General features: G+C 37.2%; 2 protein-coding genes across 2 annotated transcripts in view; both read right to left on the minus strand.

Moving 5' to 3' along the window:
• LOC145998730 (uncharacterized) overlaps positions 1-1,091 on the minus strand; it is a 57,547-nt gene extending 56,456 nt beyond the window's left edge. Inside the window, exon 1 of the mRNA XM_083135258.1 lies at positions 968-1,091. The gene's annotated coding sequence lies outside the window, so the exon portion shown is untranslated. The remainder of the gene's footprint in view (positions 1-967) is intronic.
• A 5,942-nt stretch (positions 1,092-7,033) lies between these two features.
• Positions 7,034-26,151, minus strand: Spase12 (Signal peptidase complex subunit Spase12). The gene is made up of 4 exons (XM_083134865.1): positions 25,974-26,151; positions 19,822-19,881; positions 18,265-18,351; positions 7,034-7,319 (listed from the first exon to the last, which is right to left on the minus strand). The coding sequence occupies exons 1-4, from the start codon at positions 26,004-26,006 to the stop codon at positions 7,212-7,214; spliced, it is 288 nt and encodes a 95-aa protein (XP_082990991.1). The 5' UTR covers positions 26,007-26,151; the 3' UTR covers positions 7,034-7,211.
• Positions 26,152-27,565: the final 1,414 nt, after the last annotated feature.

The raw sequence follows: 27,565 nt of genomic DNA on the forward strand, positions 1-27,565 counted from the left end.
TGAAAAAATTATAATGGCATGCTTCCGACTCAAAATTACCCTTACGCTTCACCATACTAGCACTTCTAACCATTTGCTTACACTGACAATGTACAAGTTACAAAATTCTCTAAACAGAGGAAATATTTACAAGTTTAACTAAAAATCTGTCCTGCAATTTAAAAAAAAAAACATTTGAAGGAAACTTTCTTTCCAGCACAACTTATTTTCCAATATACATCCTTTTTTCTATTTAGGCATGCATCACTCCAAAATAAGTTCAGGAAGAATTAAGTTATTTGTTAAAAATACAGAAAAGTATGGATATACAACATTGAAAAAAAATCCAATATGTTCATAAAGCGGAAATCACTTGCTGGAAGATGTTATGTCGAGTTTGAGGGACGATTCATGAAAATGTTCTTATAAAAACTGAGGAAGTAGCATGCTCCCAGTTCCAGCATTGGTTAAGACATTAAATTATATTTTTCTCCGGTTGCTAATAATCACGCGTCAAAACTGATAATTCATTTACCGGTACTTTTGACAAATCATTTACATCCTATCTACAATCACGCCACTATGTGTTATTTATATTTAAGCAAGTTAAAAATGTCCACAAATCATCGTTGTGCGTCAATTCGCACAATTCAAGTTCTTGCATATATAAAAAAAATGGTAAGCAATCTAGGCAAGTCAGAACTTGCAACTTGCCATCAAGCTGGTCGTGGCTAATCACAAGAAAATAACTCCTGTATCTTCCTATTAATGTAAATAAAATAATGCCACAAATGTTAGCTTGATCTTATACCAAAAAATGCGAATGATAATACTAAACAAAATGTATTCGTTAGAAAATTTAATAAATTACTCAAACATTGGGCATAACGCTAATAAAAAAAATGAACGACCAAAAAAAAAGTTCGTGCAAATTTGTGGTCGTACTAGTCAGAAGTTAAAACTTAGCACAATTTTCTATAAAGCTTACCTTCGAAGTCTGTGCCTCTCTATAAAGAAAACTTCTCTGGAGTACGTTTACGCGATACGAAATATTACCATTCGAATACCATTACCATCATGACGTGCGAGAGATTTCAAATTCTGCCTTTACAATAACAGACGACGAATCGTTGGCCGACTACGAATACACTGTTGCCAGTTAATATATGGGAAACCACTGTATTTTAATATTTCATGAAGAAATAGGCAATGATTTATTTTCAACCAATGATCGAAAGATTTTGTTTTACAGATATTATACGGTCTTGCATATATTTGAAAAATATTGAAACAAGCATTGGTTTCTCTGGAGGAGGGGCGAGGGCCGTAGGTGTTGCGCAGGTTGGAAAAATAATCAATCACTTGCAACACAGTCATTTACGTTAATTATTATAAGAGGACAGAGAGAGAGAGAGAAAGAGGGTATAACAGTTCGTTATATCGGAGACACATTAAAATCAGATATTTTGTGTTTCACATAGTTCAAGCAGTTCAAGGTGCCATTATGCTTTTTACACGAAAACAACACAATTTTTCACATACAGAGTGTCTTTTTTATTCCCTTCTTCGCTTCCGTAACACACAATATGGAAGGCACATTTTGACAAGTCGTGGGTATGCAGGGTTTCCAACCTTCTTCATCGAAAAATACCTACTATCGTGTTCGTCCCGTGTGAAAATTTTACATTATGCACAGGTAGCTGATGGATAGCCCCACAAACCATTTCCCGTTAGGTTAGGTTAGGCAAGCATAGTAAAAAAAATAAAAGGGGTTGGAAACACTGACAGGGGTTTACATCATCAAACGTACGCAGCATGCAGTTCACGTAAGGAAAGCAATGGCAATTGTACGTCGGTGAGATATTTCTCTTGAAAAATACAAGATTTCCCGGTCAAATATATTCCACAATGAAAGAAAATACCTCGACGAACGTTGGAAAGCTTGGAGAAACTCATTTCCGTAAGTAGTTTCTTCTGTAAAAATGAAAAAAAGCGAACTGTTACCGAGAAAAAAAGATAATAGAAAGCAGATAGGATACAAAGGGGAGGAAAAAGTAATACAAGAAAATAAACATAGCAGAGAAGCAGCAATAAAATGAAATAATAGTGGTAACCTCCCCCTTCCCATTTGCACAATTTTGTGTCCTTGTGGATATTATATTAAAATCTCCATGCTTTGAAAGTAGTTGCTGAAATACCCACCAATATGAATGTACAGAAGGAGGGGCACGACCCCCTCCTAGGCAATGAATGTTAACAACAATCTAATATGCATTTTACTCACAAAAAGCAATCGAGCAATGTATAATAATTATTATAAGAAGCATTGCTGGAACAACTTCATCATCCGTTGGAGGTTCAATCAGAAACAAATAAGAGTGCTTAATTTGTTTTTGAATGAACATGGTGCATATCAACTGTATTTCTGTCAGGCATTGCATTGCAAGAACGAAACATAAAATTTGAAAATAATGGAAGAAAATGTAAGCAAAAGTCTTTTCAAGATCAGTTTCCCCCTTTCATTTTCCTTATCCATACTACAGTGTTGGTTACTCTAAGATCCTGTCACTGGAATGAAATACTTCTAAGGCATAGTGTGAAATGCGACAGATTCAACAGAGACTTCTGTTGTCCATTCCCTGCACGAGTAAGATAGAGGAACTATGGTGTAGAGCTTACAACTCCTGTAGACACCCACAGTCGGGTGGGCAAAAACAATTTCTACATCCCTTTTCAGCTGGTCAAAGAACTTTGTTAACCAAAGACGAAATGCTCCATGAGGGGGTGGGCTGCAAGCATATGCAAATAGTGAATAATCTCTCTGGTAGAGAACCAGTGCAGTCGAAAATAAAGCATGAAAAGTGGAATTGTGGATGTATAAAAAACAGCTTCAGATTGTGAAAACACTTTATCCTGCATGAAGATAGCAACAATTGTCGTACCTTTTCTGGCTAAATATGTTAAAAAAATGGTAAAAGACAAGTTCTATTGGTATATCAATCAGTGTTCATGAATTCCACTTAATGTCATTGTTCTCATAGATCTGACATTTCAAAATATTACAAAAAATATTTCTATTACAATATTATTCATTCTACTAGCTATGTTTCATCCTGGTTTCAGAGAACATTTTCAAGCCTACAATACAAGATACAGTATTTTCCTAGGACAAAGCCTGGGAGAAGATACAAACTGTTCAAATGTTATTAGTGCAGTGTGACTAGACACATAATGATGATGTATGTGTGTGTTTTGTTTTTGTTATTCAGCACCATGCTTTGCCACTTTTGTCTAATTGCCATATTGAGGATGAGTGATTATATGATGAAATTGATGAAGGGACACTCACAAAGAACACTCATGCTGAGGCCTGGGCCCCCTGGCATAGCATGTACCAACCACTCCACTCCAGAGGTAGGTGGTAGCATAAAGTTGAGAAGGTTCTGGGGAGCTAGGATGAAACTTTGCCACAAGAAAAAAAAAAAACAACACACTTTAGTAGTAACATTTACTGTATTATTTTGTAATATTAAACAGTGGTGTTGCAAATTCTAAGAACAATGACAGGCTAATTAACTTAGAGATGCATAAAGACAAAACAAAATATCAAATATGTAATAAGTGTAATAACAATTGAATGCCCTAAGAAATTTTTAAAAAATTGCCATTAATTAGTATTTCACAGTCCTAGTTGATAAGTTCATAAGCATAAGAATTAATTGTGTTCTTATCAAAGTAGCAAACCTAATAGATTAAGATAGATGCTAAAAAATAATAAAATAGTGACCACTATAAACAGAGTTCAACACTGCTGGATATAGGCCCATGGCATTTCAAGATTATTTGCGTTTGTGAACAGTTGCTTCAGAGGCAAAAACGGAAGGGATTTCTGCATCGGATTGTGACCGAGGACGAGAAATGGGTTCATTACGATAACCCAAAATGCAAAAAATCATGGGGATATCCCGGCCATGCTTCCACGTCGACGGCCAAACCGAATATTCATGGCTCCAAGATCATGCTCTGCATTTGGTGGGACCAGCTCGGCGTCGTGTACTATGAGTTGTTAAAACCAAGTGAAACAATCACAGGTGCTCGTTATCGAACGCAATTAATGCATTTGAGCCGAGCATTGAAGGACAAACGGCCGCAATACAGCGAGAGGCACAAAGTGATTTTGCAGCATGACAACGCAAGACCCCACGTTGCCAAAGTGGTGAAAACGTACTTGGAAACATTAAGATGGGACGTCCTACCCCACCCACCTTATTCTCCAGACATCGCTCCCTCTGATTATCACCTGTTTAGATCAATGGCTTATGAACTGGCTGACCAACACTTCCGATCTTATGAAGAAGTCAAAAAGTGGATCGATTCGTGGATCGCCTCCAAAGATGATCAAGTTTTTAGACACGGCATTTGTATGCTGCCCGAAAGATGGGAGAAAGTAGTGGCCAGCGATGGACAATACTTTGAATAATGCCTGGGTAAGCAATGTTTTTCATTACAGCGTCATATTTTTGGGGAAACACGGCGGAAGCAAAGTTTTACACCTTTTAGTACAGAACAAAAATTCCCCCTTTTTTTATAGCGAGCTGCCAATTATGCTTTACTTTCCACAAAGGTGTAAAAATGACATAATAGCAAATAACATTTTGGATAATTGCAGTGAACCTCACAATATATTGTCAGTATTTTTATAACATAATTACATACATATTTGAAAGTTTTATAGGACAAAGTCCCGAGCCCTACTTATCACAAAAGAGAAATTACCATTTTCAGATTTGTGTACATAGTGGCACATAAATTTGAAGTTTTTCAGGGACCTAGGGAGAAAACACATAAAATTTAGAAAAATGTAAAATCTGGAAAAACTTTGATTTATTGAATTAGGTTATTTTTATGGTGCTTTTCTGCCACTTTTCGCTAATTGAGATGCAGATGATATGGTGATACAATGAAATTGAAGAAGGTATGCTCAAAAAGAACACCCATGACTAGGTTGGGATTCAAACCTAGGACCACTAGCATTGTAGCATGCTGTGCTAACCACTCCAACACAGAGGTTTGCCCAATCAGGGAAAACTTTATTGTGACCATGAACATTGAATACATAATGCATGAAAATCTAAACATTCTGCATTTCTGGTCTCTAAATGCTTTCGAAAATTAATATTTTCATTTCATTTCTACACTTATGTCAGATTTGGTGTGGGAGGGAGGGAAGAGTTCACACATGGTTAGCACACCATGCTGCGATGCCATGGATCCCAGATTCGAATCCCGACCTGGGTCTTATTTGTGTTTTCTTTCATCAATTTCATCATATCACTCATCTTCGTGATTAGCCACAGTGGCAGAAATTCGAAGTAAAATAAACCAAATCAATCACACAGTTGACAAGAATTGTAATCTACTTCTAATTAATGATGGCATTGGAGTTGATGCAACTATCAGGGTAGCTACGATATTTTGATTATGAAATTCCCTGACTTTTCCAGGTTTTCCAGACCAGAAATAAAATTTCTCCAGACATGTTTGTCGTCATGATTTTTGCTTTTGAACCTCATATTTTTCAATTAAATATGCAGGCACGTTAATTATTATGAATATGAATATACAAAGTTATTAGCTGAAAATTTACCAAGTGATTAATATAATGCTATTCAATGAAAAAATAAATAACAATTGTACTTCCCCATTTTCACTAAGTCATTACAATTAAGGTGGTGTAAAAAAATCAATAAAAAAAATGGCATATATCAAAGCTTTATAATGTAACCTATGTACAACCTCAATTAGCCTATATCAATACAAATGAAAAACAACAGAAAATTAGGTCATGTACCTTTAGAAAATATGCAATATGTTTAATTATTATATTTTTAATTTATTGAAAATAGTACATATTACGGAAATTCAGAACTTGAATGGGGCCGGTGACCAACCATACACCCAAAAAAAAATTATACGCGGGCCATACTTAGGAATCAAATATCTCCATTATTTGAGTTTTCCACATGCTGGAACCAATTTTATATTACGGAAAACATCGAAATCTGTCTTTTAAAAGGTAACAGTTCCGAATGTTTTATGATTTGGAAGTGGAAAGTGACTGAATTTGGAAGTGGAAATGAACCGTTCATTCATTTTGTAACCGGTTCTCCTGCAACTCCAAAATGCACGTAAATTCCAGAAAATATCCAAAATTCCCTGACTATTCCCTGACCAACCAAATTCCCTGACTTTTCCCTGTTTTCCAGGTTTTCCAGTCGCGTAGCAACCCTGAACTATGCACACCCTTGACAAAAATTCACTAGGCAGACCTTAGCTCTCAAAGGGTTGTTAAATTATGGAGCGGTTGACTGATTGGGTTTATTTTAATTAACTTTTCTGCCACTTCTGGCTAACCATGAAGATAGGATGATTGATTTGATTTGATTTATTTTACTTTGCTTTTTGTGCCACTTTTGGCTAATTTGCGAAGATAGGAATGAGTGATGATATGATGAAATTTATGAATGGACACTCACAAATATCCAGGCCAGGAGCACGATCTGCTAACCACTCTGCCAGCAGGATGATTGATGATGTGATGAAATTGATGAAGGGACATTCATAAAGAACACCCATCGCTTGACTGAATTGAAAATTATGGGTGTGTCAGCACCTATTTTGCACCTGTCACATTATACGGGGCCCAGTCCCTTACCATAGCTCAAATAAACACGTGTAATATTCTTACCTGGATTAAAAGCTCAGGCTGCAAAGGGACAATCAGACATATACGAAAAAACAAAGGACAACTCACACAGCCCTACAGAGGATTATACTGGCCATAGGTCCAGATGCCAGAGCCTCGTTAGTCTGCAAAATGCAGTCTAGGGGGTACTACATGGAAGTGAGGTTGACATTGCGGTGTACTACTATGTGGAAGGGCACCTCTGGCATCATAGCATGCTGTGATACCCACTCTGCCACGGAGGTTGGCTTGAATCATGGAGTCGAGTATAATGTAGATTTGAGGGTTAGGTGAAAATAATACACAAACTTTTTTTTAATTTATAGAGCTTTAAATATACATACATACTGCACACTTTTCCATCACCTTAAATGCTGGTGCATACACTCTCCTTAGACCGATGTACAAAATTCTGTAACAATTTGCAAAGTCACTGATCACCAATGGAATGCAGCACATTACACAAAACATTCCCTCAACAAAATTATCATTTCTTCTTCTTGGATTTAGTAGTTACTTCACTGTCACCTTCTGGTCTGGGCTTCTGCCATGAAAGAGGTTTCCTTCGATACATAGGCCAAGGAGGGATTGTAAGCTGTAAAGGAGAGAAATTGAACTTACACTTGCAATAATTAATTATTTCAACTAGAACATTAACAAAAAATTGGCTACCTATCAGCTTATTTCTACAATCCGTAAACCAAATCATTTACAATTCATCTCTGGTGACTCAAGAGAGATGTACCCACGTTTCGGAAGCTGAATCTGCCTCCGTCTTCAGGGTAGCGTGTAGTCTGTTAGATCATATAAATGGTTGCCTTGGAGGATTCTTCTTGGTGGCCTAGGCTCCACCGCGTCTGTCGGTCACAAGGACCTCTATATACATAAAGTTGCCAGGTAGGATTATCAGTGGCCCAAGCTCCACTTCGTCAGATGACCACGTCAAGGTCACGATCAAGGCTTCGTGTGGCACCGTTAGGTTTCCACCTTGATCCCCGGGGACTGGACCGCCCCGGATTGCATGTTGACGTAAAGCAGGGTTGGTGTGCAATGTATATGAATAGTCTATAGAGACTATGCATGAGATCTATGTGTGTGGAGGGATAGTGTCCAAATTGTGTACCCTGGTCCCGTTGTTGTTTATGATTCTTGTAGTTTGTATTTTTGTACAATTTATTAACTATTTTTTAGTGTTTATGTTGTGTTCTGTGGGTAAATGTATGACATGGGGATGCGTTGGTGTAGTGCTGCTATCTATTGTTTTTTGAAAAAGTTTCTATTTTTGTGGGAGCAGGAAAAGGTTTATTATCCATTTTGCCTTGACTCATCTCACTCAACAGGCTGCTAGGTGCCAGGGCTTGCCCAAGTTGATAGATTCCTGGAGATGAGGCCTTGCTCGAAAAGGTTTATTATCCATCCCTTTACGTCAACATGCAATCCGGGGCGATCCGGTCCCTGGGGATCCAGGTGGAAACCTAATGGTGCGACACGAAGCTTTGATCGTGGCCTCGACGTGGTCCTCTGACGAAGTGGAGCCTGGGCCACTGATAATCCTACCTGGCAACTTTATGTATATAGAGGTCCTTGTGACCAACAGACACGGTGGAGCCTAGGCCACCAAGAATAATCCTCCAAGGCAACCATTTATAGATCATTTATATGATCTAACAGACTACACACTACCCTGAAGACTGAGGCAGATTCAGCCTCTGAAATGTAGGTAAATCTTTTTTTAAAAATAACAGTGGTTAAAAGTCCAAAAACTACAGGGTGGCTCAAAGAGTCACTTAGCACCCTCGGTACAAGGCCACTGCAGCGTGCAACGTGGAAATGGTGATGACCAATCGTTATCAGGCCAAGGGGGAACCACATTGACACCACCCGCATGGTTGGCGGCCATCTTGAATTCAACTTTAGAATTTTAAATGGGAAGGGGGTGATATGATATATCAAATCAAGCTAGAATTTCATGAGAAATGCAATGGTGAAGGTTTTTTTGATGTATCTTTAACCAGTAAAAAGTTCTGACTGAATTCTTGTACCAATTTGCTCCTTTTCGAGGTGTTACAAAAGTGCCTTAAAATTTGTTTAGCGCAACGGTAATGCATCAAGATCAAAGTGATGTCTAGGAAGAGAAGTTCACATGCCATTGTACACGATTTTAATCGGATACATCCATGAAGAGCTGTGCATTATGAATGGTTGCCACGAACAATTTACAGTGTGACGCTTCCATTGAATTAAAAGTCCTTCATAAGGAAGTTCATAAAGAGAATATGCGACCCCTTGTCATCTGATAACTAACTTTGGACAGAAACTGCTTCACAACGTACCCATAGTGTTCTGGTGTTCCTCCCTATTGAAAAAAACTCTGTAAAAAGTACCTTCTTCCAAAAGAAAGGATGATAAAACCTGTTTATTTAACAAATCCAAGTAGCCATAAGCATTTAAGGTTCTGTTGATGGAAAATTGACTAACCAATTGTGTTCCACACAGCACGCCACACCATTAACTTACCAGCACTAACCATTCAGCTTTGATCTGTCGAAAATGGGTTATCAGATAAAAAGCATCGAATATTCTGTTTATGAACTTCCTTATGAACATAAACATTAGCCTTGTCACTGTGAAGGACTTTTCATTTAATGGAAGCGTCACACTGGCAACTGTTCGCGACAACCATTCATAATGCGCACCTCTTCATGGATATATCCAATTAAAATCTTGTGCAATGGCATGCTAACTTCACTTTCTAGTTGTGGTCTCGATGCGTTACCGATGTGCTAAACAAATTTTAAGGCATTTTTCTAACACCTCGAAAAGGAGCAAATTGGTACAAGAATTGAGTCATAACTTTTTACTGGTTAAAGATACATAAAAAAAAAACCTTCACCATTGCATTTCTCGTGAAATTCTAGCCTGATTTGATATATCATATCACCCCCTTCCCATTTAAAATTCTAAAGTGGAATTCAAGATGGCGGACATCAAGATGACCGCCAACCATGCGGGTGGCGTCAATGTGGTTCCCCCTTGGCCTGACAACAATTGGTCATCACCATTTCCACGTTCCGTGCTGCAGTGGCCGTGTACCGAGGGTGTTAAGTGACTTTTTGAGCCACCCTGCAGAATGAATAAACAACATATTATGCCATCGGCCTCTCAAATGCAAGAAACAGTTCAAAGTTTGCATTTTCTGTTTGAGCACATGCTATAAGATCGAAATTGTTCTGGCAACACTGTTGGGCATGTGCAGCGTGTTTGATGCAGTGCTGGCACCTTTGTAATGTTCAGGAACCCCTTGCAGGTGCAGGAAGCTATGTTATCATCTGGTAAGTTTCATTTTTCTCCTAATTACCTTGTTGTCAGATGTTGTGTTTGTGTGTAAGCTTTCATAAAGCAACATAATTTAGTACTATTAGCACTATATTTGCATAACTACTGTTGCACAAGAGATACACTTGAAGAAAATGACATGCATTGCCTGCAGTACTTTGGAACTATGGTGGCTTGTATTGTATGCAATACTGTATTGCATACAATACAATGGAACTAGAAATTAGTACTGATACACACTGGAGTGGAATACATGATTTGTGTCAAAATACACTGCTCGCCATTAAAATTGCAACAACCAGAAAGAATTGAGATAGAAACACGAAACTTGGCAAATATGTAGTTCATAATATGATAAGAAAATGATTACAGTTAGAGCTCGGTGGTGTGACATGTGACACGTAGAACATGGTTGCATAACCCCAAAGGAGCTAGTAGCGTGTACAGTAGGGTTATGACAAAAAAATATTTTTTTAGCCTGTAGTAGAAATCAATGAACTTTTTAATACAGAATCAGAAAATGACAATTATTTCGTTCAATTCATAAAAAATGTTCCGCACCAATGACAATGAAAATTCTCAAATTTAAGTACATTCAGCACAATCAAAATGTATTAGTTGAAATAAGCTTCAGATTCAAATATTTATGTTTTGCATTTCCGGTACAGTTCTTCCATTAATTTCACCCCTCGTTCGGCACAAATATTCGTCCGTGATATATCTACAACGGATCTTTCAATATTCCAGTGAGTTACAAAGCACTTCATGGCTGCAGAGCAATTTAATTCGGAAATTCCATCCATCAGTTTCTGGGGAATCTCTGTGTTGAACATTTGGTTAGAAAACCAGGCTTCCTGCCATGTATTTGAGATGAAAGAGCATGGTATTTGCAGTGATATTCTCCATTTAGGAATGAAGAAGTACGAAATAAGAGCATATGTAGCACGTGAATTCCATCTGGCATTGTGAAGAGACGGTAATTTTCTCCCTTTAATTGCTGGGATTGCACCAGTTTCTTTAAGGAAACTGAATGCTCTACATAACTCATACAGAAATCTAAAATCATCTCGCCAACCTGGATTTTGAACAGTTATCATTTAACTTTCTGGCCTGTAGGACTGCTGCAAGACATCGTATTGTTTTATCACTTCGTCCACGAATTCATATTTCAGAGTTGGTTTGGTAGAAGAAATCGGATTAAAGAAGTCTAACACATGCTTTACGATTCTATCAAGAATATGGTGCTGGCAGCCAATGTACTGTGGCTGATCAAATCCTCTTGTGATGATTTCACTTTTTAATTTTTGAACAATTCCATTTACTCGTCCAGTATTTACTGCTGTTGTGTCACATAAGATCATTTTGAAGTTCTTCCATGCATCAAATTAATTCAGCAAACTTTGCAGTGCATTAAAAATATCCTGCAATAACCTGCTCTCACATTTTACTATACCTAATTTCAATTCTCTAAGTGAACTCTTCAAGATTACCACTTGATACTCGTGATTTGCAATTTGCTTACCGTCGAAATGAAGGCAGAATTGTTTCTCTTCTTGCAAAATAGATTTTATTTTATGCCTTTCATCTTCGCCACTTCTTATAACAGCTCGCCAAACACCTGACTGTGATGGTGTTGTAACACTGATTCCATCTTCTACTAGACTGGAGCACACTAGAGCAGCTTTATTAATTGAAAGATATTTTTTTGTCACCAACTAAGTTGCATGTGATGTTGAAAAACGCACGACTCGTTTTCTTTTGTCATTTTCATTTTCACATACATATGCTGTGTCAGAAAAATTTCATCACTACTTACTTCTGCTGATGATGCGTCGTCTACATCAGTGGCAAAGACAGAATTTGGTTCAGATTGTGAAGCAGATTTTCGCACTCGCTTAGAGGGATGGATGGACGATTGTGGAGCAACTGTGCTTGTTACATATCCAATTTTACCTTGTGATTTAACTTGTAACTTGTATAGTTCTTTATCTTCTTGGCACACCAATGTCACTCTGTTTTCGTTATGTCAAATATATTTTCAATTTCAACTTGAAGTGAATCCTTTTTCCTCTTTCTATTTTTATCGTTCTCTTCAATCAATTTAACTACTTTTGACATAATTGCTTGTTTTGATAAAATTAGAAAGCTAAATTTTTCCCAGAGAACAGGAAGCTCACCAGTTATCATAGCCATTCTTTCTTTCTTATCTTTCTCGGTTTCCAGAAGTGTATGATAGCGACCAATAATGTCTTTCTTTCGCGGAAGTCGAGTAAAAGAACTAAGTATTTCAATTATAGGTACATCTCGTCTTATTGTTGCATCAATAGCTACATTCTGCGTCCACGATTCCACATTTTTTCTTAATCGCTTCACTTGATTTATAATATGCCATTATAATACTAATATTGAACTACGAAACCTGAAAATATACACAATTTGTCACATAATAAATAATCATTTAATAATTACTACATTAATTTACTAATTATTACATTAATAATACCCTTTTCAAATGTTGTTTGTGGTATGTTTCGAAAGAGCCCCAAAAATAGTTGTTATTGATAATGTAGGGTTATAAAAATATTAAATTTATTGTGATGCTCTTTCCGAAGAATCCTCGCTGTTTGAAACCACCAACAGTCACACACACTGTATAATTAGCATAATCTGTAACTACATACATATACAAATACACGTATTATTTTAAATAATGTTTTACTAAAAATATAAACACATCTTATTAGTAATTTTATCGTGAGCGATATTATAAAGATCTACAGGCTACAGTACCGTACATACATTTCTTGTGACACACACTGAAATTGAAACGGGTTGGTGCGGGAAGTTTTTTTTAGAGCCACCTGTAATAATTATTTTTTAGTAATCAGGTCACAAAAGCTCATCATTTGCGACCACAGGAGATAAAAAATTTTGCAAAAATTTTTTTAGTCGTAACCCTAGTGTACAGCCTCCACGGGCGGCAATAACTGCTGCAACACGGCGAGGCATGGACAGAATGAGTCTATCGATGTCTGCTTGCGGTATGGCGTCCCAAGCGGCTTCCACACGGTGCCAGAGGTCTTCAACATTACGTGCCGGAAACCTGAGTTGGGCCAGCCGGCGACCCACCATGGACCAGACATGTTCAATTGGCGACATATCCGGCGAACGTGCTGGCCAAGGAAGCAGGGGCACGTGGTTAGCTTCCATAAATGCGAGGACATTCCTTGCAACATGGGGGCATGCGTTATCCTGTTGAAAAGTGGAATTATGCAGTGCATGGATTAATGGGACAGCAACAGGGGTGAGAACCTGTGTGATGTACCGTTGGCTGTTCAATGTTCCTTGAATGCGTACGAGACGCGAACGAACACCTATGGCGATGGCACCCCATACCATGATACCCAATGAAGGCCCTGTGTGATGATGCATGATGCAGGTGTCATGGAGCCTAGTGCCACGGTGCCGCCACACCCGTGTACGTCCATCATGATGTTGTATACAGAAGCGGGATTCATCAGAGAACACTACAGCATTCCACTCCGCCATCCATGCACGACGGTCTTGGCACCTTCTCAGATGCAAACGCCTATGCTAGCGTCAGAGGAATCCGCAACAGTGGGCGCCGGGAAAAAATTCCCCGGTTTGCCAAACGACGAAGCACGGTTCGTGGGGACACTGGACATTGTAAAACATCCCGTACTTCATGCGCAATCCTCGTTGACGTGGCCGTTCTGTCTGTAAGGGCCATGCGTATCAGACTTCTGTCCTCTCGTTCCGTCGTCCGACGTGGACGTTGTGAACCTCTACGTCGCTCTACAGTGCCTTCCTGGACCCACTGGTTCCACACATGCATGGATCACTGTGGATTCATTCCGTCCTACACGGGCACCGATCTCACGGTAGGATAATCCGCATTCAAGGTATGCAACAATTCGGCCGCGATCAAACTGGGAAACCTGCTGGAATCGCTGCCGTATTCGACGACGTGGCATTGATGACCGATTTTAACACACTACACTCACGACCATGCACTTTCACTGCTCTTCTGCACCTATCTGACCTGCTATAGGTACCACTTACCAGATGGTGTGGCAGGTGCACATGATGCATGACGGCCTTGAACACCTAATCATTTCCTTCTGCACCTCTCCTCTACACACTGTGCACATTTCGTCCAATTCCGATTACTCTTTCTGGGTGTTGCATTTTTAATGGCGAGCAGTTTATGATCAGATTTCATATTAAATTGGATGTTTGGCATCCCATAATGATTTAATTGTATCTTGCACTCTGTCTTTTAATTTTATGTAACTTTATTTCGATTTTCTATCTTCATTTCAGATTTTCTCCAAATGCCCATTACAAACAGTGGTGACCCCCCCCCCCTTGATTTTCTAGACCTCAGAGAAACTTGCAAATTTGCAAGACACCTGTAAATGCGAAGCCCTTTTACAATGCCTTTTTCACCTACATTCAGGTCTGACTCTGATTACATTTTCTCAGCTTCAGCTGCCGTGAACAAGATATGTATTGACAAAAGGATATGAGAGTTCTTATAGTACCTGGAAAGCACTTTTCTTTTTTTCTTCATATTTGTATGCAGAATAAAGTATTCAAAGAAAATACAACAACGATAACGTTTTTACTATGTTTGCTGTAATCTTGACAACAAATTTGTTTAGAATGTCATTTTTGAACAAAGATACTTCAAGTATGGGGGTGGATACTACATTAATTCCCGAACCTAAAATGTCCCAGACCCCAAGTTTTTAAGCCCTCGTTTGTCTGGAATGGCATCTTCAAAATGGCGGTCATGACAAAGATTCTATACCTGAAACCTGTTATTTTATTGCAGTTATTTATCATTCATCACATCTTATTTTCACCTAATTTGCAGTTTATGACTATTATGATTATAACAAATTAAAAAGACCCACTTTATCAAATAATATTAGACATGGCGGCCAATATGGCTGCAAAAAGTCTAAAAATAACCCTTTCAGCTATTTGATCATGTTTTGGATCAAACCTTATGTCCTCGATGTGCCAGAACTCAACGGTAGCATCCAAAATAGTGTCAGACTAAGCCCATGAAATAATAATAGTTCAGTTTTAACAATCTGCATATGTACAGGGTGTTTCAAAAGTCTGACACAACTGCAATATTAGTGCAGATGGCAAGAAATGGTAAGAGGGGAAAGTTGTTGGAAATATGAGGTTTTCAATATAATGTGCTTGAATTTTCAACGTAGGATGCACTGTTGAGGATGTTCACTGGTACGAACCTCAATGAGAACTGGCATCGTCATGTTGCCACATGCTTCGTCCTTAAGGGGGCATTTACGTTATCGATACACCGTACTGTACTCGGTAAATTGAGAATGATGATGCAAAATTAGAGACAAAGTAAAATGTGTGTGTGTGTGTGTGTGTGTGTGTGCAGACACGCACACATACGAACAAGCACACAACTACAAAACCTGTAATTTAGTTAATGTTATCTGAAATAGAGGTTGTTCATTAGGGCACAGTGATATGAACAAAGAATAAATTTTTGAAACGAAAGGGGTCTTAATTTTTTTCCTTCTAATCAGAGCAGATCACCACTAAAATATATTTGCGTTCAGACAACATCTTCTGTTGGCACAAATCGGAAATTACAACAATAATGACGATTAAGAGGGTAACATATCACACAGACTTCACCTTTGGAGCCCTAGGTTAGCTGTATCGAGTGAGTTGTGTCTCTCAATGAATAAGGAAAGACATCTGGTACCGTTCATCAAAAGGAAGGAAGCAGTGGAGTGGACCAAAACCAGCAGAAAAAAATATTAAAAATGTAATGATTTGTGTGTTACGGGTTGCTATCTTCCGTCATGATGCTGCTTCTCCTCCAGACGCCTCTGGCACACAGCCAAAGGGCCAGTGACACCCATGGAGGGCCTCGATATCCATATCCAATCTATAGTCCAATTTTTGGAGATACTCTGGACAAATGGGGACCTTTACCTCTGCTGGTTACGCTGTCTTTCCTTGTCACAACACCTTGCTTCTCTAAAGCCATTTTGAAGAAGCCATTACAGACAAAAGAGGGCTTAAAAACTAAAAACTTGGGGTCTGGGGCATTTTAGGTTTGGGAATTAATGTAGTATATGGCCCCATAGGGCACGTTCTCCGCCAGAAGTGAAATATTCTTCCATTTTTTCTTGCTTTCCAACCGCACTACCATGTTTAGATTCTGATTTGAATCTGTAACTCTTGGTAGTCGAAACCATTACATGTTTACTGGCAGATCTACAACAATGAGTGGATAAGGGAAACACTATGTGAAACTTGTTGACATTTCACTTATTCAAAGGAGGGGCCATGGTTTCGCCCTAGACAGACATTTTCCTCATGATTGAGTAGGTGAGGACAACTGTGATGTCTACGTTTTGGTGGAAAAATGGTGGTTGTTTATTGTGGGATAAAGACCAGTTATATCTTCACCCAGGTAAAACACACCATGTAAATTGCAGGAAAATTATGGAAATGAAGACTAAGGTGCTTAAGTAGCCCTTAGATGGAGAATAGAGTTTCCAGTATTTTGGACTAAAATATTCTGATGTTGGGGGAGGGGCATTTGAAAACCACCCCAACTTTGCCCGAGACGTCCCTGGGTATCAGGATCCAGATAAATAAGAAGAAAGTATTTTGTGGTGTTGGGTAAGATATACTGATGAAATGCTTCAATACTATGGTGTATCAAGTACAGAGGGAAATTATAGTTCTGACAGGAAATGGTAGATATGTCAAGAAGTTTTTCTCTGTGGTGATAACTTTCTTAGTTGGGCAAAATATAAGGAATATTTCTTTCACGCATAAATATTGTACACGCTGTTTAGTTTTTTACTCTTATTTATTAAAATTAAGTAACAAGAGGAATGTATAACTATTTCAAGTTAAACATATGGAAATAAATAATACTGTGTCCTCCAATAAAACTCTTCGAACATTCAGTAGCAGCTGTAAAAAATTATTTAATACAAGTATGCACTTATATATCTATTGTACACTTATGGTGCTATAATTTTTATTTTAGCTAAAACACTACATAAGATCTTGTATTCAGAAAATAGAATTGCAAATTTTCAAGAACGACTTGTAAGAAAACTTAGGGTACAAGAATCGTGGTGAGAAATCAACCAAGGAACAGTATCAAGTATGGCATAACTATGTTCCTATAGGTTTGCATAACCACTTTTATAAATGCAAAATAATATAAGTGTTATTTTAAGTACAAGGTTGTTTGTTGTGTGTGGGTTCATCTTGGGGTAAGCAGGAGGAAGTGCCAGGTAACCAGTATCAAGCATCATGGAAAAAATAAAAACCACTTAAAACAACAGCATTATATTATTTTGCAAGGAGTATGGTGAAAGCACAAGAGTCTCGGCAGCAACCGTAGATTAACATGATTTCTAAAATCCTGCTGGTCGTCTGCCTGTACCAACAAACTTTTCTAAAATGTATCTTTTAAACATAATGGAATGAGATTATTCAATTTGCTACCAGCTTCTATACGTAATTTAGAAAACAAGCAGTTTGCTAAACACATTAATAATATATTAGTACGACATTGTATATATAGTGTCACGGAATTTGAAGAACACTTCCGTCAGGGCCTGTAAAATGTAAATGTCTACTCATAATGCATCACAGAGCTGTAAAATGGGTTTTTGTACATGACTTGTATTGTAATCAAAATAGAGTACTATTTTCCAATTGCTCTCGCTGTAATAAAACATATAGTGTAATTTGCAAACTGTATTGTTGAATGTGTAATATTTTAATATGTATTTTTAATTTTCTTTTCTTTTGTAATTTTTTATATTAGTATTTATATACTTATTATGACGAAGTCTATTGCAATCATGTTGTCTAACGACTAATAAAGTATTCTATTCTATTCTTCTTTCACAAGAAGCACACATGGAGTTAAGGCACAAGCCATTTCTTCCTCTTAAGCATCTCTAGATTACACAAATTGATTGTTTCTCGAAATTTTACTGAAAAAAATCTTTGCATGTACAGGTCCAGCAGCAGTTGAAGATGTAATTGTCAATACCATTCTAATGATATGAAACCATACTCCAACTCCACAGATTAGGAATTATTCTGCAAACTATGTAATAATTATGACAATAAATTGATTCAATACTTACGATACAAGCAAGAACAAAACCTGCTCCGAGGATATAAACAGTCTGTGAAAACTGCTGGATTATGTAGCCCCATATAAGTCCAACACCCTGAAAAAAAATACAAGCGCCTACTTTAGAGGAAGCCAATGCAACAAATCAACTTCATTTACTTGCAACAAATATTATGATCATTTCACAGAAAGTTTTGAGGTGATATACTCTTTAACATTTTAGGGGTTTTCAGGTACATTTTGAAAACATGTTTTATCATGAAATAATGTCAAACAAAATACAAAGTGTGTAGTAAACTTATAAAAATAAAACATTTACGTATTATCTCCTGACTTGAAACAATCCAGAATCTACTTATGTGAAATGTGGGACAAAGAAAAATGTTGATTTAAGGAATATTTTTTATAATATTGTAGTAACATATGAGGGGTTCATAGCACAAGAGGCATAACTCCATTTTAAGACACTTTTGAGAAAATGGCACATTCAGATAGTACTATGTTTAGCTGCTGGAGCACAAAAAGGTGCCTCTATGATCAAGACTTTGAAACTTAGGAGATATTTACTTCTAGCACTGAAATGTTGATACTTCACACTTCTAAGTTATACATGTAACTCAATTTTCATAAAAAATTGAGTTATGCCAATTGTGCTCTGAACACATCATATATTAATCTAAAAATATTTTAGAACAAATCACTTTCATATTGGTGTAAAATTACTATGTTGTATCACATATAGTAGGCTAATTTAGGTGATTTTGTTTCAGGGTCTAACACCTACATTCTTATGGATTCCTGCTACTTGTGATTCTTGGACACTTCACAAATTGAAAGAAATAGGCAACACACACCAGACAAAACGAAACTCAATACATCACTTGACCTGGACACATTATCTAGATTGGTGGTTCTCAACCCTTTTCAGTCCAGGACCCACCTTGAAGGATATTACACTTAATGGGACCCTCTAAGCACGGATACCGGCAGAATAACTTGCAGGGGTGCATAATCATATTTTTCCTAACATCGAGTACTTTAAGAAGCCCCCTTTTATGCTTGTTTAAACAAGTTACACAGACTTCATTCTAGATAGTAAATATGTATTTTCAAGACTTCGTAATTTAAATGTAATAGGTTCTTAAAAGACAGTAAAAAAATTTCGAACCCAACTTCGCGACCCACAAAACAGCCCCCTTCGGACCCAGCAGTGGGTCGCTCCCCATAGGTTGAGAAACGATGATTTACAGAGAACAGAAGATAAGAATGTGAGCAGAATATAACGTTCATATTTGTCAGATGGGTGTCTCCTTAAATTTTGATATCTTTATATTTCTTAATACATTTTTTTTAACTAAGCTCATAATTTATAAGTAGCATAATGAGCATCATCTTGTAATCAGGGTTCGATTGTTTCATTCCTGATGGAGCACATGATTCAGGTTCTACTTTTCGCTGTTTAGTCTCCACAAGTTTATTTGTTTATAAAATTGATTCAAAATAAACTTCATCAGGCTCATATTCTAATATCCTACTTTACAATTGAGTTTACCTGACATGTACTTACCCCAAAGAGTGTTATGATGATCCTAGACAGCTTTTCTGCCTTTCTTTGTCCATCATAGTCCTAGAAAAAATGAGAATGATTAATAAACAGCATTTATAATGGTAAAAAAACGACTTAATTCCACTAATTGAAGAATATATGACATTTCTGAAGTGGAACTGCAAGTATAGTGTTGTTGCAAAACGTACAGATAATTTTAACATTTTTTAATGCTAAAAACCATTAAATATTCAGACAAACAATATTGTGCAGTAAAACAGACTAAGGATGAAAGTTGTTACAATTGCATTTGAATGTGACATCATCATTGGATGTTGTGTTATCTTACGAATTTTATGTGTTGGAGTTAGTCAAAACTCTTGCTTCTATGATATGGCAGCATTTTAGAACATGTTACTATAAACCAACACAAACAATGCTTCAACTTCAATTAAAATAACTTTCAAAACAAAGAATGTTTCTGCAAGGGAAGAGTTCTGGAAGACAAATCAACCATATCTGTGCCTCTTACATATGCAGCTGAAAAAAAATTCACATAGAAAAGTTTGAAACTAAAAAATTTCACCATCGGCTGAAAATTTGGAGCAAATAGACAATACCGGAAGTATCTTCAATTGCTTTCAAATTTGGCATACTCACTAATTTTGGCATAGCAATCACAAATCTGCAGTTAAAATTTGGCGGTCACGTCTAGAAATTGCAAAATAAGTAAAAAAAAAGTGGGTCCGTGAACGGAGTAAACACCCTTGATTTGTGAAGAAATGGCAAGAATTTACAATACCCTTGTGTAATTTCTATGCTACTGCTTATACTCAAGAAATTTATCTGAGGCTAACATGTTTGGGTGAGGTGTAGAAATTGTTCATTAACGTGTAGAAGTTGTAAAATAAGCATTTTTTTCTCGCAATGATTCTCCGTATGCAAGTATGGCAACCATGTTTGTTGATATGAACAATTGACGTTTGCAATTAGTTACGCTGTCTACAGCATTGCACCACTGTTGATTTCATACTTGGAGAGCATGGATCGTGTAAGAATGGCAGAAGAGAATGTGAACTGATTTGATTACAGGTAAGCTTGGCAACAATGCATCGATCGTAAAATTGCAGGATACGAAAATGGCGTTTTCTGTTAAAGTGCTATGAAAATAACATTTTTATCGGTTCGTTATCACAATCAGCGCAAAACGATTCACGGATAGCACCACTGACCATTTTAGGTAAGGTTAGGTTAAGCAAACAGTTAAAATTTGGGGTCGTAAAACCATGCACGGGTAGCCCCACAAACCATTGACGGATAGCCCCACGAATCATTCACGGTAAGGTTAGGTTAGGCAAGCATAGTTAAAATTTGGGGTCGTAGTAAGGTCAGGAATATATATTTCGTTCCTTAAGTATTCAAAAAGCAAAATCTTGCGATAAATAATGAACAATCGTCCATTGTCGGTTGCGATCACGGACTCCCTTATTTTGCAATTTCTACACACGACTCCCAAATTTTAACTTCAAATTCGTGATTAGGAGGCCTCAATTAGTGAGTATGCGAACTATTACAAAAATCGGGGAGGGGTATTGTAAATTCGCTCCATTTTTTGATCTTCTATTTGCTGTAAATGTAAAGGTTGAAATACTGCTTTACAAAAGCTGTTGCAACCGTTGAAGAGGGTATGTTCCAATACAGTGGCGGCGAATGGGTTTCAAAACTGAGTGTGTGTGTGTGTGTGTGGGGGGCAAGGACAGTTAATTTTCTCTTGGTATATAAGGTGGTAACACTTTGAACTAGTCAAAATGGATTTACTTTGAACTAGTCAAAATGGATTTCTTCATTTTTACAGAAGAAACTACTTACGCAAATCACTTTCTGTAGCATTGTTGAAGTTCCCGAATGTATTTTCTGTCATTGTTTCATCTTTTTTAGCGATAATTCATGTTTATATGTATAAAAATATTGCAATTGCCATTCCTTCCATGTAGTTCCTCTACGAGAACCGGATGTTCCGTGCGTTTGATGACGTAACACCCTGTCAGTTTCCAACCACCCCGTGTTTTTTCAAGAAGATGACGTGACCCCAAATTTTAGCTACGCTTGCCTAACCTAACCTTACCGTGAATGGTTCATGGGGCTATCCGCCAATGGTTATACAACCCAAATTTTAGATATTAGCATAATTTCAAACACTGGAAAAAATTGAAAATTAATAAAACGGAAGTAGGTACTTTTTGGTTTAGAAGGTTGGAAACACTGCATACCCACTCCCAATCGACAAAACACAAGCACGACGATCCAGAACGCTCGCGCCATAATGTGTGTCACGGAAGTGAAAAAAAGGTTAAACTTTACTGCCGTGTATCCACCGGAAGTTGTGGTTTGGATGTGGTAAGTCAGCGAGCCTATGTTTATTTTAGTAAGTTCATGGTAGGTGGCTCTGGTGACTTTACTTCCGTGTATCCACCGGAAGTTGTGGTTTGTATGTGGTAAGTCAGCGAGCGTATGTTTATTTTAGTAAGTTCATGGTAGGTGGCTCTGGTGACTTTAGTGCCGTGTATCCACCGGAAGTTGTGGTTTGTATGTGATAAGTCAGCGAGCGTATGTTTATTTTAGTAAGTTCATGGTAGGTGGCTCTGGTGATGTTCAATTAGCTAGTGGTTGGTGTGTAGTAGTTTGTTATCAGTTGCCGGTTGAGCGTATTTTACTGGTGTGGTCACCCCGTTGGTATGGCCTCGGCTTCTACGTCCGCGGACGTCGAATTTGGTGAAGTCAATTGTTTTATTGATTTGGTGCGTTTGTGTGATAAAGGTTCGTTGGTTTTGTTGAAATGGCTGCGTGAAAGGGGTATTTTATCTTCGAATTACAAGTGTCCTGTGTGTGGAGAGTTAATGAATGAAGTGAAACATTCAAATTCTGATGGTGTTGTTTGGAAATGTCAGAGACGTGTGTATGGAAAGAGGCATGCTGTTAGTCGTTCTGTTAGGAAGGGAAGTTGGTTTGAGGGGTCTATGCTTTGTTTGAGTACGATTTTGTACATTACGTATTTTTGGTGTTGGAGGTTTGGTAATTCCGTTGCTATTAGAGAACTTAACTTGTCATCTAGGACTGTTTGTGATTGGTATAATTTTTGTCGGGAAGTATGCGCCGAGATTTTGTTTTCATCAGAGGATAAAATTGGTGGTGTTGATGAAATTGTAGAAATTGATGAAAGTAAGTTTGGGAAGAGAAAGTATAGTAGAGGGCGTACTGTGGAAGGAAAGTGGGTGTTTGGTGGAGTGGAAAGGAAGGGTAAGAAGTGTTTTTTGGTGTGTGTTGAAGATCGTTCTGCGAATACTTTGTTGGGTGTGATTGAGAAGAAGATTTTGCCTGGTACCATTATTTATTCAGATTGTTGGAAAGCCTATGATTGCTTGTCTGAAAGAGGTTTTCGTCATTTGACTGTGAATCATTCTATTACTTTCAAAGATAAGGAGACTGGTTGTCATACGAACGCTATTGAGGGGTTGTGGAGTGAAGTGAAGAGGTTTTTGCCCTCTGCTAATAGAAGCAAAGAACTTTTTGAGTCTTATTTGGTGGAATTTATGTACCGTCGAATGAAGAATGAAAAGAATTTTTTTTTGGAATTTTTGGCAGAATGTGCAAAAGTTTATGTTCCAGCTAATTGTGATTAGTAAGGTAAGTTTGATTTCTTTTTATTTTCGAGTAGGTAATTTGTGATTATAATGTAATTTTTTTAGTTTTCGTTTAGTTTTAAATTCGGGTACTCATAGAAATTTAGATTTAGTGATTTTGATTTGGATTGGTTCGGGGGTTTGGGGGCGGAGCCCCCAACAGTAGTATAAATGAAGATTTTTTAATTGAAAGTTTTTATTAAAGTGGTTTATTCTTGTGTTTACTGGTGTTGTTCCTCCTTGTGTTTACTGGTTTAAATTCGGGTACTCATAGAAATTTAGATTTAGTGATTTTGATTTGGATTGTTTCGGGGGTTTGGGGGCGGAGCCCCCAACATTGGTATAAATGAAGATTTTTAATTGAAAGTTTTTATTGAAGTGGTTTATTTTTGTCTTTAGTTGTTCCCCCTTGTGTTTACTGGTGTCGTTCCCCCTTGTGTTTACTGGTGTCGTTCCCCCTTGTGTTTACTGGTGTCGTTCCCCTTTGTGTTTACTGGTGTTGTTCCCCTTTGTCTTTACTGGCGTCTTTCTCTTTCGTGTTTACTGGCGTGGTTCCATTTTCATTTTTAAGGCGAATTTCTTCCTTGTGTTTATTGGCGTGTTTCATCCTCGTGTTTACTGGTGTGGTTCCAATTTTATTTTACTGTGCGTTGAAAGGGGTAAATGATTTCTTTTTGTCGTTCCCCCTTGTGTTTTAATGTCGTCTTTTTCTCTCGTGTTTATTGGCGTGTTTCCTCCTCGTGTTTACTGGTGTGGTTCCAATTTTATTTTACTGTGCGTTGAAAGGGGTAAATGATTTTTTTTTGTCGTTCCCCCTTGTGTTTTAATGTCGTCTTTTTCTCTCGTGTTTATTGGCGTGGTTACATTTTCATTTTTAAGGCTAATTTCTTCCTTGTGTTTATTGGCGTGTTTCCTCCTCGTGTTTACTGGTGTGGTTCCAATTTTATTTTACTGTGCGTTGAAAGGGGTAAATGATTTTTTTTGTCGTTCCCCCTTGTGTTTTAATGTCGTCTTTTTCTCTCGTGTTTATTGGCGTGGTTACATTTTCATTTTTAAGGCTCATTTCTTCCTTGTGTTTATTGGCGTGTTTCCTCCTCGTGTTTACTGGTGTGGTTCCAATTTTATTTTACTGTGCGTTGAAAGGGGTAAATGATTTTTTTTGTCGTTCCCCCTTGTGTTTTAATGTCGTGTTTTTCTCTCGTGTTTATTGGCGTGGTTACATTTTTATTTTTAAGGCTCATTTCTTCCTTGTGTTTATTGGCGTGTTTCCTCCTCGTGTTTACTGGTGTGGTTCCAATTTGATTTTACTGTGTGTTTAAAGGCGTAAATCGTTTTTGTGTTCGGAAATTGTTAATTTTGTATTTTCAATATGGCGGTTCATTTTTTATTGGTTATGATGCGAGTTTGGTATGATGACGTGATTTTCAAAATGGCGGTAGGTACTTCCGGTGGAGTTACTACTGTAAATTTTCACCGAAAAAAAAAAGGAACAGCAATAATTACTCGTAATATGAAATATTGAAATTATTTTCGTGAGAAATTCATAATTACACCTTATAGAATGTTCCGCAATGCAAAATAAGTGAGTAGCAATGTTAAAAAGGACGAAATAAATGAGTTATAGGTGTTTTGACTAGATCAAAGTAGTAATGATAAGGTTTAGCATAGTGCGAGAAAAAGTGGGAGGGCGACTGCCGGTAAGAGTCTAGTTTACGTCCTTTTTCTAAGGAATACGTGTCATATATCGTTGGAAAGGTTATTGTATAAGGAATTCAACAAAGTAAATCCCAAGGCGGGGAAAGATTTCCTGGAGGAGAAAATCGAGAAAAACCGATGTTGTCCGGATTTGCGTGATTGAACGTACTGAGGACATTTTTCGATGATGAAGCACATATTTAGGGGTGAAATGAGTGCTAATGGAACCTAACCTAACAGGCCTAACCTAACCTCGTAGGCATACCTCGTTCCCGTGAATGGTTAGTGGGTCTATCGTGAACAGAAAGTGTAAAAAGAAAAACTTACTTACCCTAACAGATGCCGAAGCGCCGGCTGTCTGCTACCCTAAGAGATGCCGGAGCGCCGGCTGTCTGCTAGCACGGTTTTGAACGATGCACTGAATTATCACTGGGGATAAACGTATTTTAGGCTACACTATCTAGAAGTTTTTGGAACCTGTTCTTCTTTAACACGCATTCACAACGCGGAAACAAAGAGAACCATGCAGTGTTGTTAACTCCCATCGGTTACCACCAAAAGGCAAGAAGGACGTAAATTAGACTCTAGCCGAAACGTGTCAATTTCTAAAGTTCGAAGCATTTTTTAAACCTTCAGAAAAAATGTATCTTATCCGTATCCCGTAATACAGGTACTTTTATACAATTTTGTGTAAATGTACAACGTACTTATTAGTAAAAGTACATATGCAGATATGTTAAGGTGACTAAGGTACTAAAGACATTTTAACGACATTGATTTCGGAACTGTCCAACTTACCATATGTGTAGGAATGGAATTTAGGAAATCCATTTTGATGATGGCTGAAGTTTCTTACGCAATTTCGATACGTAAGCTTCGAAATCACTCTTTGTAAATAGTCGTTTTGACTGCTAGATTAATTTAGAAACTCTTTCCGCTGCCAGCCAACAAATTATCCACGTACACTCTGTTTATTCGCCACTGAAATCACAAGAAGAGTCTAATCAGGCCAATCCTCTATAATTTAATTTTTGTTTATGTGGTATTATAAAATAAATCATAATTTTACAATTTTATTAGATACGAGAATGCATAACTTGTATTTTTAATTTTTAACGCATTTTATGTACTTTGTAATATGACTTGATGATTAGAGTTATCAAATGATTAGCCTTACCGTTAAATATAACAATGTTGAAATATACTTTATACAGTGTTATCCTCTCAAATAAAAGTTTATGAATTTTGTTTACCGTTAATAAAATGTAAAGAAAATTGTTAGGGGAAGATAATTTTGAATATTTTAACATTCATAATATATACGTGCAAACATGATTCGAGATCATAGAATCAAATATAACGTTGTATATATAAAATGAGAATCAATGCCTGAATGATAAATTTGTCAATGCCGCAGTAACTCGGCAAGAAATAGTATCACCGGATATCTTGTAAGCCACTTTTACCATTTTTGTTATTTGTTAGGGTTTAATTCGTAGTAAATTATGTAAAATTATTTATTATTTTCCTCATTTGAAACGAGTGTCCATCTTTATCTATGTTTTAGTGGTGAAATATTTACCCATTCACTCATTAATGTTCAGTTTGCAAATAGATTGTCATATCTGTACTTTAGTTTTTCAATATCCAAGCTTATTTTTGATAGGTAATTTATGCTGGGATTAAATATTTACCATGAATAGTTTCTAATTCCAACTGGAAACTTGTAGTTGACAGGAGGCAAAGTATTTATGTAGACGTAATATTTGCCGTTCATTCGTTTTGTTGCTTTTTTGTCATAGAATTGCCTTTGACTCTGTTTCCCATCAAATATTAATTAATTAAAAAATTGCACTTCTATGGCATCAAAGGAACTTAACTTGGTCTAATAAAATCCTACTTAACAAATGGTCACTGTAGACAACATAAAATCAGAATCCTTAAATATAAAGAATGGAGTTCCACAAGGCTCTGTCCTCGGCCCATTATTGTTCAATATTTATATAAATGACACCTAATATTATTCCTCATAAGACTGTTTTATATGCAGAAGATACCACATTCCTTACAGTGGGTAGTGACAAATTTACAGTAGAGAAGCTTGATAAGGAAATAGAGGAAATGTCCAATTTTTGGTTTGAAACAAATCAACTTACAATTAATGAAAATAATACAGAGAACTTATTTTTTACATTAGGAAATGGCCATGAATGGACTTGTGTAAAACTTCTTGGTTTACACTTAGACTCCAAATTATCTTGGGAGTCCCAAACAAATCACCTATGTTCCAAACTTGCCAGGGTGGCATTTCTGCTTAAAAAGGTTAGAACGTGCATAAGCAAGAATTTGTTGGTGCAATCATATTATGCATTTTTTCATAGCCTTCTGAC

Source organism: Lepisma saccharinum, chromosome 14, assembly GCF_977018435.1.
Source record: "Lepisma saccharinum chromosome 14, izLepSacc3.1, whole genome shotgun sequence".
Lineage (NCBI taxonomy): Eukaryota > Metazoa > Arthropoda > Insecta > Zygentoma > Lepismatidae > Lepisma > Lepisma saccharinum.

Bases quoted from the DNA above. Each gene is read 5' to 3' on its own strand.
- Spase12 (XM_083134865.1), bottom strand. From the start codon at position 26,006: ATGGATTTCCTAAATTCCATTCCTACACATATG. The intron at 19,882-25,973 runs GTAAGTTGGACA...CATTTTTTCTAG, and splicing joins ATTCCATTCCTACACATATG to GACTATGATGGACAAAGAAA. The intron at 18,352-19,821 runs GTAAGTACATGT...ATTTTTTTTCAG, and splicing joins TCATCATAACACTCTTTGGG to GGTGTTGGACTTATATGGGG.